The 14750-nt window shown below is 41.8% G+C and overlaps 1 protein-coding gene across 1 annotated transcript in view; it reads left to right on the forward strand.

Annotated features, from left to right (window-relative positions):
• UBE2O (ubiquitin conjugating enzyme E2 O) overlaps positions 1-14750 on the forward strand; it is a 620140-nt gene that overhangs the window by 424458 nt on the left and 180932 nt on the right. The window contains exon 10 of the mRNA XM_086930688.1: positions 12291-12445. Coding sequence (XP_086786814.1) covers positions 12291-12445 — 155 coding nt within the window. The remainder of the gene's footprint in view (positions 1-12290; positions 12446-14750) is intronic.

A 14750-nucleotide genomic window follows, 5' to 3' on the forward strand; every position in this document is an offset into this window, starting at 1 on the left:
TGTAATCATCCGGGCCCACCGCCAGATGGTGATCTAATGCAACAGTGTGTGGTTCTGCAGCCCTATATGCCAAGAACAGATGCATACTGGTAAGTAGCATTTTCCTTTTTCTATCCAGAACGTAGCCCTGGACCCCATATCTTAATAGATATACATAAACTTTCCTTTTTATCCCTGACTATCACTGCTTACACCTTGGATTGCATCTTAGTTGTGCCCTGAAGGTGGTGACGGCTAGACCTTAGCCGAACACCGAAACGCGCGTTGGCACTATGCCAGACTGGAACCACACAGTAGTATATGTAAATGAACTATTAAGGGCAAAGGGTTCCAATGTGTCTTTTTTCACCACTCCAGTAACATTGCAAAACTAATGTCTTTGAATCAATCATAAAATGTGTACAGCATTCTCCGAGCAATAGCGGTTGGATTATGATATTCTAACTATCTTTTGGATTCCCATTGCCTCATTGAGTTGCTCTCTTTAGATTCAGCTTTAAAAACTGTGAACAATAACACTTTCATTTGAGGTTCTGGTATATTTGTAAACCATTGTTGGTGATTAAAGGAATTTGAGCATCCTTGAGTGTCCCGACCTTTTCTGTACCCTGGAGGGTAGACAGGAAAATTGTTATAAAATTTTCAAAAACGCCGGTTTTGTGGAAGGGACAGCTGCGGAGCCAAGAGCCCTGGATTACCGGCACACAGTGCAAGTATATATGTATATGTGTGTGTGTATATATATATATATATATATATATATATATATATATATATATATATATTCACGTAGATCGTCACCTATCGAACAGAAAACATCTGCTGGATCCCAAAAATGACGAGGAGTCGACCCAAAGAGTGCTGGTGCAAACGATGTTTATTTAAATAAAGCCAGCGCTGCCACCATGACGCGTTTCGCCTTCGAGAAGGCTTGATCACATGACAAACTGCTCGTCACAGAGCACGGCTTTTTAAAGTGACAGTGCATAATAATTCATAAAGGACATAGAAAAAGTACTGCTACATGATTAAACAGCGTCGTTTGTATTCAAATGGTAAAATTCCAAACGATAATAATGAACCATTAAAAACAGTTTCCTTAAAACATATAACTGTGTTTAAAGGATCCCAATACTTTCTTGTGAAATACTATTGGTAACATGTCATTGGAACAATATCAATATTATTTGCTAGCCAATAGTACATGACAAATAAATGTGTCTATGTAATCTATTAAGGAAAAACATTCTAAACTGATATTGAGTCACCATGTTATTACGTTTTGTAAAATAGTTCAGTATTCAACAGCACTAGAATAACACGCTGAAAATGCGACTGTCGCTAAATATAACATACTAAGTCCTTTTTGTCCTTATTCAAAGACAATGACAATTATTCAAAATGGAGCCCAAGTGGGCCTTCCACAAAGCCTGCTGATCCATATTTAGTGCAAATTAAGTGATACAAAATATTTACAATATAAAGTGCAAGTGAAAAACAGCCAATTCAAAGTGAAGTAATTTCATATGTAAAAAAACAGTTTTTTTTCTTTTTTCTTTTTCTTTTTCATAGGTTGTTAAAAGATATGATCAGGTAGAGCACCACATTTCACAAAAATATTATCAGAATTCATATGACTCGTTTGGTAAAATCAAAGCTATAATTAACTATCCGGACAGGCTTACAGAGGCATAACACGAAAATCCTTTAAATACATGTATAAAGATCTTCCCTATCATTTAACCCGTTAGGGTTCTTTGTATTAAGCTCCAGTATGTATCTAGTTTCAAGAAGACTGAGTTTGGCCTCACAGTCCCCTCCTCTTCTTGAAACTTCTACTGCATCAATTAGAAAATACTGGAGCTGGTCAGGTATGCCTTGGTGTTTGTCCTGAAAGTGCCTGGCAACCGGATAGTTTTGGTCGTGGCCCGAGATTGCACGTATGTGTTGGAGTATCCGTTTGTGGGCAGGCAGTTTGGTACTGCCTACATACTGGAGACCACACGGACACTCCAACACATAAATGACAAATTCAGATTTGCAGGTCAGCCACTTACAGATAGCTGTGGGGCGTTCACAAAAAGGGCTTTTGAAATGGGTCGTGCTGCTGCCGAAACGGCAGGCTTTACATTGTGGACAGGTCTTGAAGCCCTTTCTGAGTGCCCCCCAAGTGGTGGAGGTTGTGGGCTCCAGGGTACTACTAACTAATGTCCTTGCCATGGAAGGAGATCTGCGGAAAGTAAGATCTGGTTTACTATTAAGTTTGTGTCCAATGACTGGATCACTTTGAACCAGATTTCAGTTCTTATATAGTATTTTCCTCAAAGCCCCATGTTGACGGTTAAAAGTTAGAATAACTCGTGGGCAAGTCGTTGTCTGTTCTCCTCCTGGCTGGCTATTTGTGGTGATGTTGCTTACCCTGGGGACCAAGGCCTCCTGTCTGCTTATTGAATTGGATCGCTGGATGGCCTTGACTAGACTGACATTGGAATAGCCCCTATCAAGGAAACGCAGCCTGCAGGCTTCCTGTGCAGCCGCACATTCAACATCTGTGCTGCAGATCCTCTTGATTCGGAGCATTTCCCCGAAGGGGATGCTCCGAATCAGATGTGCAGGGTGCTGGCTGTTAGAATGTAATATTGTATTACCAGCACTTGGTTTCCTGTATAGTCTAGTGCCTGAGATGTTATTGGCTACAAATACTTCCACATCCAAAAAAAAAATGGAGACAGAACTTATACTTGAAGTAAAAGTAAGATTAACAGAATGTACATTGATTAAATCGACAAAAGCCCTGGCACTTTCAATGTCCCCCCTCCAAATTAAAAAAAGATCATCAATGTAACGCAGATATAAAACGATATTGTTGGAAACAATGTTACGGTGCTGGCCGACAAGGACCTGTTCCTCCCATAGCCCAACGTGTAAACACGCGTAGCTTGGTGAGAAACAGGCCCCCATCGCCACACCCCTTACTTGATGATAAATGGCGTCATTGAAGATGAAAAAGTTTTGTTCAAGGCGCATTTTGGTCATGTCCACCAGCATTTTATTGTGTTATATATATATATATATATATATATATATATATATATATATATATATATATATATATATATATATATATATATATATATATTCGCAAACTGCAACTCTGGTCTCCCAGGAACAGAAAGTCAGCACAAATCCAAATATGAGGCAAGATATTATTTATTTAGGTTAAAAGCAGCAAACGAAACAGACGCGTTTCGGGCGGTTGCCCTTGTTCAGTCAAAAGCAATATATGCAATTTTTTTATGTGCGATTCTGTTAGTGAGATAATAGTGTGGATGTGATTATGGTATGCTTGACTGTTAGGATTTTGTTAGGATGCAATTGGTATGAGGATGTTTGTTTTGCTGCAATTTATCCATTCTGGGGGACACACCACGAACCACATCACTACTTGCTTTCTTATGGATTCAACTGGACAGAATATATTTGTTATGTTAATTGTTTTTTCTAATACACATGTACATATAAAAAATTTAAAAAATGTATAAAACATTCCAAAACTGGTATATCTCGAATAAAATATTTTTGTAACTTCTGCTATGCCGTTTTTTTTTTTTTTTTTGATAGGCACATTCTCAGGTGTTTGTTGTATTTTTGTTTCTGCTCCCCGGGCAAGAGATTTACCGTTAGTTATTTAGAGACACTCTGTTCTATTCATAGGCAAGTGACACCTTTTCCCTTCCAGTGGAGGGTCCTGCTTTATGTTCTCGGACAACACCATGCCATGTGGTATACTGCAACAAACAGGACTGGGTAGGGTTGTGGACCCTTTGTCAAGAGGCCCTGCGTCTCTGGACATGGCTGGAACAGCTGGACGTTTCCCTGGTAGTTCAACACCCCCAGGTTTTCAAAACGATAGGGCAGACAAACTCAGCCGTCAATGCCTTGTGAATCACAGATGGCTTCTCCATCCGGAGCTGGTGTAAGATCTCTTTCAACAGTGGGGAGAACCTTCGTTAAATATGGTCTCCTCCGTCGAACGTGCCATGTCAGCAGTTTTGCACGTGGAGTTTCCAAGGCGGCTCTCGCTCAGACGCCTTTTGTCTCGAGTGGAGCACAGGCCTCCAGTGCACTTTTCTGCCCAGAGTTCTCAAAAAGATAATGAAAGACCGAGCCCATGTCATCATTTTGGTTCTGGTCTGGGCACTGAGAGTCTGGTATCCCGAGCTACTGAGCATGGCCATCAATCCTCTGATCAGGCTGCCCCTTCTCAAGGATTTTCTGTCGCAGCAGCAGGGGAGGGTTCTCCACAAGAACCTGTCCACACTCTGCTTTCTTGCATGGAGATTGAGTGGCAGCAGTTGACAGCTTTTGACCTTCCCCCCTAAGTTTGTAATGTGATTCTGGCAGCCAGGCGTTCCTCCGCCAAGACTGTATACGACTTCTGCTGAGGAAAAACATTGTGGCATGGTGTGCAGAAGAGTCCATTGTTCCACTTTCTGCTCCTCTTTCTGAGGTTATCCTCTTTGTTCATTCCCTTGCCCAGCAGGGCTCTGCACCATTATGGGATATTTTTCTGCTCTGTTTGCCTTCTTGCGACTGCCTGACAACCCGCTTTGTTTAATTCCCCTATTGTACATAGGCTTTTGAAAGGCCTTGCACACCTTTTGCACCATTCATTATGCCTCAGTGGGACCTTAATTTGGTTCAGACATTTGTTATGTGCTCTCCGTTTGAGCCTCTACACAACTGTCCACTTAGGCTCCTCATGCTCAAACAGCCCTCTTGGTGGCAATTACATCTGCCGGAAGACTAAGTGAGATGCATGGCCTTATCATCTAAGCCGCCTTACCTCTGTCTATCCTGACCAAGTGGTGCTTCGCACATGGGCCTCCTTTCTCCCGAAAGTGGTCACCCCATTCCATGTAGGCCAATAATCGCCCAGTCTACATTTTACGCTCCTCCACATCCCTTTAAAGAAGAGGAGCAACTCCACAGTCTGGAACTAAAAAGAGCATTGTTGTTGTTCTACCTTGATCACACACAAGTGTTTTGGTTGGACGGCCAACTCTTCGTTGGTGAATATTGGTGTGAATAAAGGTCGGTCGGTTGGTGCAGAAGCGAGCCATCTCTCATTAACCTCATGCTCTGCATCAAAATCTGCTACACATTGGCCAAGAAGCAATTTCCTCAAAGCTTGTGAGCTCATTCCACCAGAGCTAAGGCTGCCACTACTGTGTTAGCTTTAGTTCCAGTTCTGGATAAGTGCCAGGCAGAAACGTGGGCTTCCCTGCACACTTTCACCAAAAATTACTGTCTGAGCATTCCAGTTCGTAGAGATGGGCATTTCGCCCGTTCGGGACTACAGGACTTCATAATCTGAAATTTATCCGCTGACCCTCCTCCAGGGATAGTATTGCTTAGTTATCTATTCAAAGGTCAGGAATCTATGGCTAGAAGTCTCTATCAAATGAAAAGGTTAGTTAGCTTCAGTAACGCCTGATCTGATAGAGACTATATCTAGCTGCAGATTTATACCGAGCCACCCACCCTCCCCACTCTGTTGACAGATTTCTAGGGTGAAGGCTGATCCCTTTCAGGGGCCCTAGTTTGGACACACCAGTGTCGGAGTACTTCATGGATTCACGCTCCTGACTCCACCTTCCAGCGCCCAGATGTATTGCTCACGAAAAATCTTCTGGATCCCGTCTGGAGCCTGGGCAAATTCAAAAAGTTAAGTATTCTGTGGCTGGATATAGTCCCTACCAGATCAGGTGTTACGAAGGTGAGTAACTTGCTCAATACGTGTCCTATGATCTACTTTTAAATAACTATTCTTTAATAAACAAGCCCTTAAATGGAAATGAAGGATGAACCTCTACATGGCGGCAGAAAAGGTTTCTTCTCATGGTAGGGGCTGTCCCTGTAAATTTCGTAGAGACTGGGAAAGCTGGATGGAATAATATGGGTTGGAGCCGATATGACCGTCATTGACCCGCAGATGTTGCAGAATCCTAAACAAAATATATGTGTGTGTGTGTGTGTGTATATGTATGTGTATATATGTGTGTATGTATATGTGTATATATGTGTGTGTATGTATATGTGTATATATGTGTGTGTATGTATATGTGTATATATGTGTGTATGTATATGTGTGTATATATGTGTGTGTGTGTGTGTGTGTGTTTTTCAATTCATGTAGGTACAATGTCATTGGTAAGTAGCAACCAATTTAGTTGGTGCAGTTTGTGCAATTTTGTCTGCTGCATACTACATGCAAGAGCTGAGCTTCTAGACTAATTTGTAGGTTCCCAGAAAGTAAAGTAATAGCATTCATAGCAAATCTCTCATTAATATATTCCTAACAACCCTTACCCACCAATTTCAAACTTGGCCCGGTTTGCTTGCAATTGTCTGAGCAAAATTCCAAGAAGTCCAATCAAGTAAGTGAATTGCCGTCAGAATTGATGCCCAAACGCACATGAAAAAAATGGGATTGAGAAAATGTCTGCCAAGTGCTTGTTTTTGTTAGTAAAATTGAGACTCAGTCGTGTTTTAGGTAGCATGCAAGGCAAAGTAGATTTATCACATCCTAATCATAGGTCATAATGTGTTGAGCAGACAAAGTCAAGAAAAAAATGTGAAGGCATCCAGAGGGTAAAACACTAGGATAATGTAAATCAAAGATCTAGACTGGAGTGTGGCAGGTATTATGAGAATATTGGTTTCAAAGTACTGCATGCATTTGATGGTTAAAATTGGATATGAGGCGGATTGTGGTGCCCCTTCCTATTACCATCATGCTCTTGGCTCACATTTTTGTGTGTACAGAATCCGTCCACAAGCCTTGAACAAACTTTAATCACCGGTGACTGTGTAAAGATGATATGATCTAGGTTCATAAAGTTAATTTAAACAGAACGTTTTTACATTTCTGTTTCTGTCCTTAATAATTCATTGATGGAACACTTGTTTGTTGTGGTGAATGGAAAACATATTTCACTGAGTCTCCGCAAAGAATGCTGCTTTTTACACATTTTGGGCTTATAAAGTTAAATTAGCCACCATATCCGCAGAATATGAAAAGCTAAGATCTCTCATCTGACTAAAGATGCAATGAGGAAACTGGAAAGGCTGTTGACTAAAAAAGGCAGCATAGGGGGCCAACGTCTGTGTGGGTACACCAGCACCTTGTTTAAATGTTCTCTAAGTTGAAAGAAAAGCTGCTCACCTGATCGGGGTTCGGCTTCCAGCAACAACTAAAGTGCCTAATAGAACTTGGAGGGTATCATTTCAAAGACAATTGCCAAAATATAAAGAAAACATTGTAAATGTAAATCCTGAGCAATGTTTGTAATAAAATAATACATGTTGGAGGGGTTGTTAAAGTTAAAAATGAAATGAGCATAGGTCTACTTTTTTTAGTTGCTGTTGCTTTTAGTTTGCTTTAGTTTATCCCCGACATTTGTACAGTGCATCTGTATTAATTGTAGGTATTGTGAGTAGTATCACTGAATTGCGCTTGGCATACCAACACTTGGAGTTTCCTTTAGAAGATATGTGGTGATCAGTATCAACTAATAAAAATGTGTTGTAAAACACATACTTAAACTTAAAATTAAACTAAAGAAAAAGGTTTTTAGGATAAGGGGAAATGCTGGGCGCTCTGCTACTATTTAACGCATGGATATTGTAAAGCAAAGTAGAAACGGTGGTGCAACAAGGCGAGGGGAGAAGCCCTGTAACCCCCTCAATGGGTGTGTAGTGAGGACCACACACTAAATACAGGCCGCTAAATGCCTATTGCACACATCAAAAAGATAGAGTAAATGTTTGTGCCACAATGGGCACCTTAGCAATCAATTTGTAGCTGTCAGAGAGAACCCCAATGTCTTCCAGGATCAGATCTTCATTTAATATTCTTTATAGCCAGCCAACACGTGTTTCGTCGCATGGGAATGTAATGATTCCGCGACTCCTCAGGGCTGGGAAGGATACAAAAAATAACAATGGCGCGTGTAACAGTACAGGATTTACATGGGATCATGGTTTACATGGTGTGACTTAGTAGTGGTGCCTACTTCTCCTACGCTGATGACACTCAACTGATCCTCTCACTCACCAAAGACCCTAACACCGCCAAAACAAACTTACATAAAGGAATGAAAGAAGTAGCCGAGTGGATGAAGCACAGCCGCCTGAAACTGAATTCCGACAAAACTGAAGTCCTTATCCTAGGCACCTACACCCCCTCCCGCCAGCTACGCTCCTCCCACCAAGCCCTTGCTGCTATACCTCGCATCAACAAAACCACCATGGGAGGAAGATCCTTCTCCTACTTGGCAGCCAAAACCTGGAACTCACTTCCCACACACCTTCGCCTCACTCAGAACCACCTAGCATTCAGAAAGCAACTTAAAACCTGGATATTCGACAAGTAATTCCCCACCCTTCTCCAAGCGCCTTGAGACCCTCTGGGTATGTAGCGCGCTATATAAATTAATTTAAATTGAATTGAATTGCAGTAACATGAAATTAGAAAAACGTGACTGTGGGCATTGTCAGTGGAAACCTAGAAATGACACCCACAGACAATTGTGGGTGAGACCGTGCAAAGGAAAGTGCAGCCTGGAAACTAAGTACAGGAATATGTGTGCTATTGGTAAAGAAAAGCTCAATTTCCCCAAAGGAATGAGTGAAAGTATATAGAATAACTATGCGAATCCAATCATAAAACATCCCTATGGGCTGAAGATTCAATCAATCTGTGAATGGCAAGTCCCCTGATCAGGCATGGTATTTACTGCGCTGGACACTTCAAGGCTGCTATAGTTATTTATGAATAATCATTGGTAGCACTATGCACTTTACTAGAGAATGTGCGCCATACCTGTAGTTTTAAGGTGGTGCACCAAAGGTCTGTAACATGGGAATAGAGAATGAAACAGGGCATGAGTGAGTTAAACCAGATCAGCGAGCATGTTAAGTGTAATTTCAACCATACATGGAAAGGGAAAAAGTACATGGGGAAAGTGCTCACCGCCAAGCCGGTGATATGTCCGACCCGGCTTCGCTGGAGACCAGGTAATGTATATGGGTCCGTTAGAGGTCTGCGCGGTTCTGTAGTTTCCCATGGAGAGAGGAGGGAGAGAGGGAGAGAGGGGGAAAGGGGGGTGGGGGGTAGAACGTTAGCAACAAAATATTATATTTAGGTGATTTGAAGGGGAAAGAAATGAAGGATGTACTGGTGAGCCTAAATCTTAGCGATGTGGATGTTGGTGAATTCTTCAGAAGAGTGTTGCTAAAAAACAATACTGGATGCGGGTCACAAATTGCAAAGGGCCCCCTGGATTTTGTAGGTGAAAACAAATATTCCCGCCAATAAACAATGTTTGAGGGGTATTTGCCTCTTAATGGGTTTGTAGGTGGTGACATCCCGTAGATCAGTAAAGTAGTAGTAGGGGAGTACAATCGCTCCCAGCAGTTAGATAGTCCTTTAAAGATATTTACGGACAACCAAAGAGAGCGTAAGTTAAGTTGTTCTCCTGTTGTGTGTTCTGGAACAATAAAAGATCCATAAACACATCCCACCCGAATGCAATAAGAAACTCATGTCAAAGCAACACTCACCCGGTGCGGGGAAATGTATGAAGCCTATTCTCTGGTAGCGGTACGGGAAGCCGTGTTCCGGGTTCGGACACGTGATCCGTGACCCTGAAACTGTTATATAGTGTTATTGGAACCCCGGATGTATGTAACTAGAACGTATCCTGCTCAAATGGCCATTCAAGGTTTATACGGAAGTTGGTCAGCACAAGAGTCAATGTTACTTCAATTGGTCAGTGGAGGCATTGCCTGACATTCGTATGACGATGATGAGGGTGATTTTAAAATGAATGGCCATCATGTAATTAACCGCTAACCACTATCTTATAGATATAACCTATGAAAGTGGAATCCGTGTCCCTTACACAGTCGCGTTACTGAGAAAAGGGCGGATGGTGAGGGCTACCATACTGTTTGGATTATTTAAAATTCAAAGAAAGGATCGTCTAGATGTAGCAAGAATACTAGGAAAGCGTGAAGTGCCCGAAATTATGAAAAAACACTTGATGAAAGGCATGCAATGTGTGACATCCTATAAGCATATCTTTCTTATGATTCTTGTGTAGAAGAAATCCATGATGATTGACATGCATTGTTTGACGTCCTATAAGTATATCCATCTTATGATTCTTTTATATGGTTCTTTCTAGATAGTGCATACGATGGTGCGCGAAATGTGAGAATCGTGGTGATTTACATGCGGCGCGTGATATCTTATAAACACATATATTTTATGATTCTAATATACGGTTAATTTATGGAAGAACAGTTGTTGCACGAATTTCGTGCAGCACATCTTGGAGAGAACATGTACATCCTTGTCGCTCTACATTTCATATAACACTGAGAGACTTTCCTCCTTGAAATAGTGTGTAGCATCCAATACCTATTCGTCTGATTGTAATTGTAACAAATTAAGATGTTTTTCTTTGACACAAACCAGTTTCCTGTGCAATTGGAGGACTGAAATAGTCAAATATATGCCGGGGTGTCCATGATCCCTTTAGGATTTACAACCCACAATGAGTATAACGAATTGAGAATTTTTAATTATTTTACAAAGTTTTTAGAATGAGGTGGATCTTATTTCTATTCACCACTATCCATGATGTAAGATATACTGTTACCGAGACGAACAAAACTATTATTTGACAAAACAGCCAGGTACCCTGGTCTTTTGGAGGAGTCCAACTATAACCATTATGCAAGGATGTACATGTCACTCACCTCCTCCTACTACTACTACTACTACTACTACTACTACTACTACTTTACTGACCTACGGGACGTCCCCACCGTCACAAACCCATTAAGAGGTAAATACCCCTCAAACGTTGTTTTTTGGCAGGAATATTTTTTTTCCCCTACAAAATCCAGGTGGCTCTTTGCAATTTGTGACCCGCATCCCGTATTGTTGTTTTTTAGCAACACTCTTCTGAAGAATTCACCAACGTCCACATCGCCAAGTATGCAAATTCTGATGACAGATCACCTGCACTGAGGTTCATCCTCTTGGTGAGATTTAGGCTCACCAGTACATCCTTCATTTCTTTCCCCTTCAAATCACCTAAATATAATATCTTGTTGCTAACCTTCCCCTCCCTCCGCCCCACCCCCCTTTTTCCCCTTCTTTCCCTCCTCTCTCCGTGGGAAACTGCCGAACCGCGCAGAACTCTAACGGACCCATATACATTACCTGGTCTCGATCGGAGCCGGGTCGGAAATATCACCGGCTTAGCAGTGAGCACTTTCCCATGTACTTTTTCCCTTTCCATGTATGGTTGAAATTCCACTTAACATGCTTGCTGATCTTTTTTTAACTCCTGTCCCATTTCCTTCTCTATTCCCATGTTACAGACCTTTGGTGCACCTCCTTAAATCTACAGGTATGGCGCACATCCTCTAGTAAAGTGCATAGTGCCATCAATGATTATTCATAAATAACTATAGCAGCCTTGAAGTGTCCAGCGCAATAAATACCATGCCTGATCAGGGGACTTCCCATTCACAGATTGATTGAATCTTCAGCCCATAGGGATGTTGTATGATTGGACTCTCATAGTTATTCTATGTACTTTCACCCATTCCTTTGGGCAAATTGAGCTTTTCTTTACCAATAGCACACATATTCCTGTACTTAGTTTCCAGGCAGCACTTTCCTTTGCACGGTCTCACCCACAATGGTCTGTGGGTGTCATTTCTAGGTTTCCACTGACAATGCCCACAGTCACGTTTTTCTAATTTCATGTTACTGCACGGCACCACCACTAAGTCACACCATGTAAATTATGGTCCCATGTAAATCCTGTACTGTTACACGCGCCATTGTTATTTTTTGTATCCTTCCCAGCCCTGAGGAGTTGCGGAATCATTACATTCCCATGCGTCGAAAAACACGTGTCGGCTGGCTATAAAGAATATTAAATGAAGATCTGATCTTGAAAGACATTGGTGTTCTCTCGGACAGCTACACATTGATTGCTAAGGTGTCCATCGTGGCACAAACATTTACTCTATCTTTCTGATGTGTGCAGTAGGCATTTAGCTGTTTAACTTAAAATGAATTCAACCATATCGGAGTAAGCACAGCATGCTTTCTGTGCATGTATTGCATCACCATTGCTTTTACCACTTACCCTCTGCCATACGTTGTGGCTGTTAACCCCCCATTCTCTTCTTCCTTGTAGGGTAGCAGTTGAGGTAGTCACAACGATGACATCAGCAGATGTCCTTTGGCAGGATGGTACTGTGGAAAAGAATATCCGTTCAAATGACCTGCTGCCTGTTCACCACTTGGATAACAACGAGTTCTGTCCCGGCGATTTTGTGGTGGATAAACGAGGTATGTTAATGGTGGTAAGGAGTGGCCTCTCAGTCATGCTTAGTAAATAGTGATTTGTTGTCAGATGAGAAATGGGAAAATAGTAACTGAAAGCAATAACGTTTGCAAATTTAAAATTGAGGTAAGTTTGAATTAAATATGGCTGGGTAAAATTATTATGCTTGAAGTATTCAGAAAACATGGAGCTGTTTCTGAAAATAGTTTGTTTCGGACTAAAGTCAAGGTTATCTGCAGATGCTTTTTTTATTCAGCAGTGGATTCCATATGATATTCATTAAAGGTAGAATAGCTCGGCAAACGAGCAAGATCATGGATGTAATTTGTTTACAAACATGTTTCCAAATCCTGTCATATAAAAAAAACTTGCCCAAAAAAGCAACATTAACTTATTGAAAGAAACATTTGCCAAGATGTGAATTAACAGTACATTTGGTTAAAAGCATCACTTACATAATTTACTACTACTTAAAATAAAAGTGGAATTGGTGTCCTAATTCAAGAAAATTCATATTCCTCCTACTTCACCGGCTTTGGAGGACTGCATTATCTCATGTTGTCCAACAAGGTGTCTTTTAGGCAGTTTGGTTTACATCTGCACTATGAAGAATATCCAAAACACAATCCTGTGCCATTTTGAGTCGTTTTGAACACAAACTCCTATTGTTGGTAGGAGGGTGGTTGCCTTGTATTCATCTTCTAAGGTCTTCTAACTCCATAACATGTTCTGAGGAAAGGTGTTCCCACTCCTCCCCCTTTTCTCCCGATTTCCTTGGAGATGTTTGACCTCCATGTTTTTGGCTATTCTGCGGACTCTTTAATAAACACCATCATCTAGGAATGTTTAACTCTTGTCTGCATGGTTTTGTGTACTTGAAACACTCAATCCGGGACTGAGGAATTTGTCCGTAGATGTCTTGTAGAAGGCCGAGGGTCAGGGAAGAGGTTCAAGTCTAAGCCTAAAGGATGGAAATAGAGCAAAACGTGATCTTCTGCTTCATAGAGAGGCTACGACTTTGCCTGCTCTTCCCCCTATGATGGAGCTTCTGCCCCTTCTAGAGATGAATGGGCAACAACTCGTCACCAGCTCTCCCGATCCCAGTCGATGTTGAGGCAGTCAAAGTTGAGATACTGAATATTGAAAAGCAAGAGTTTAACCTTGAAACATGTGGTGTAGAGATATACACATACTTTGGCATCAATGGGTTCAGAGATATCTGGGTCAAATTACCTGTTGAGGGATATTTTAATGTTAGGGTGTCTCCGCCTCTTTGGCGAACTGTCTCTTGTAATCCAGAAGAGATAGCAGAGGATTGTTTCACTATCTCCTTTACCACCAGACATGGTGAATGGCTATCATTTCCCATCCATCAGCAAGGACAGCTTCTCATGTAAGAGTTCAACAACCTCCATGACCTTCAGAAGAAGTCCACGGCATGGGGTCCAGTGAGATATCACCATCTGAGTAGTCTTAGCATGTCTCGTCGCAGTTATGAGATTGGTCATTCTGAATGTCTCCCAGCCCAAGAAGAAAGACTTTGAGGCCTTCACCTCCAGATTCAGGCTCAGTAACCACCTCTTCTGGTTCGCATCTCCTAATTCTATCCCTTCAGGAATCTCCCCAACCGATGATATTGTAATCTCTATGAGCTCTCAAATAGTGCTGCAAAAAATCCAATCTGCAGACGATCCTATTTTAAGTTGGTGCATCTCCTTTTTTTTTTTTTTATTCCATCCAGACAAGGCCTTCGCCTCTTCACAGTGAAAAAAAAGGGGATCAGTCTATTTTCCTGTGAGGGGAGGCATATTCGCATTTCATAGGTGGCAGCTCTTTGAAGCTTGGCAGCTTAAGAAGGCTAATCAGCAGATCATCCTGTTGGAGGGGGTGTGACACCTTTTTCCCGGACAGGCTTTTGTTCTGGGTCTCCTGAGAGCAGAAGGCTCCCACCCTAGGAGTTCAGAACACTGTCTTGAGTGGTAGGCTGGCAGAAAAGAGTCAGCGAGCACATCAGAGGCTGGTAGGTTTTCAGGGGACACCTCTAAGGTGCCCTCTGTATGCATGTATTAGTAGATCGAACACTGGAATCAGTGGGGGGTTTATCAATACAAGATGTTTGTTACCAAACATCCTATTTTCAATGTAGCCATCCTGTTGCTGTGGAACTAGTTTTCATCAGTGTCCAACACATGTTCACAAATGGCTTCCTTGTTCACTTGCAAAGGCAGTTATGGAACTGATCAGCACAGGGTCATGTCTGCTCATGCTGGTATGCCCTCACGTGTAATACCAAGCACCCTGCCTTAGGGC

This window comes from Lissotriton vulgaris, chromosome 7, assembly GCF_964263255.1.
Source record: "Lissotriton vulgaris chromosome 7, aLisVul1.2, whole genome shotgun sequence".
Lineage (NCBI taxonomy): Eukaryota > Metazoa > Chordata > Amphibia > Caudata > Salamandridae > Lissotriton > Lissotriton vulgaris.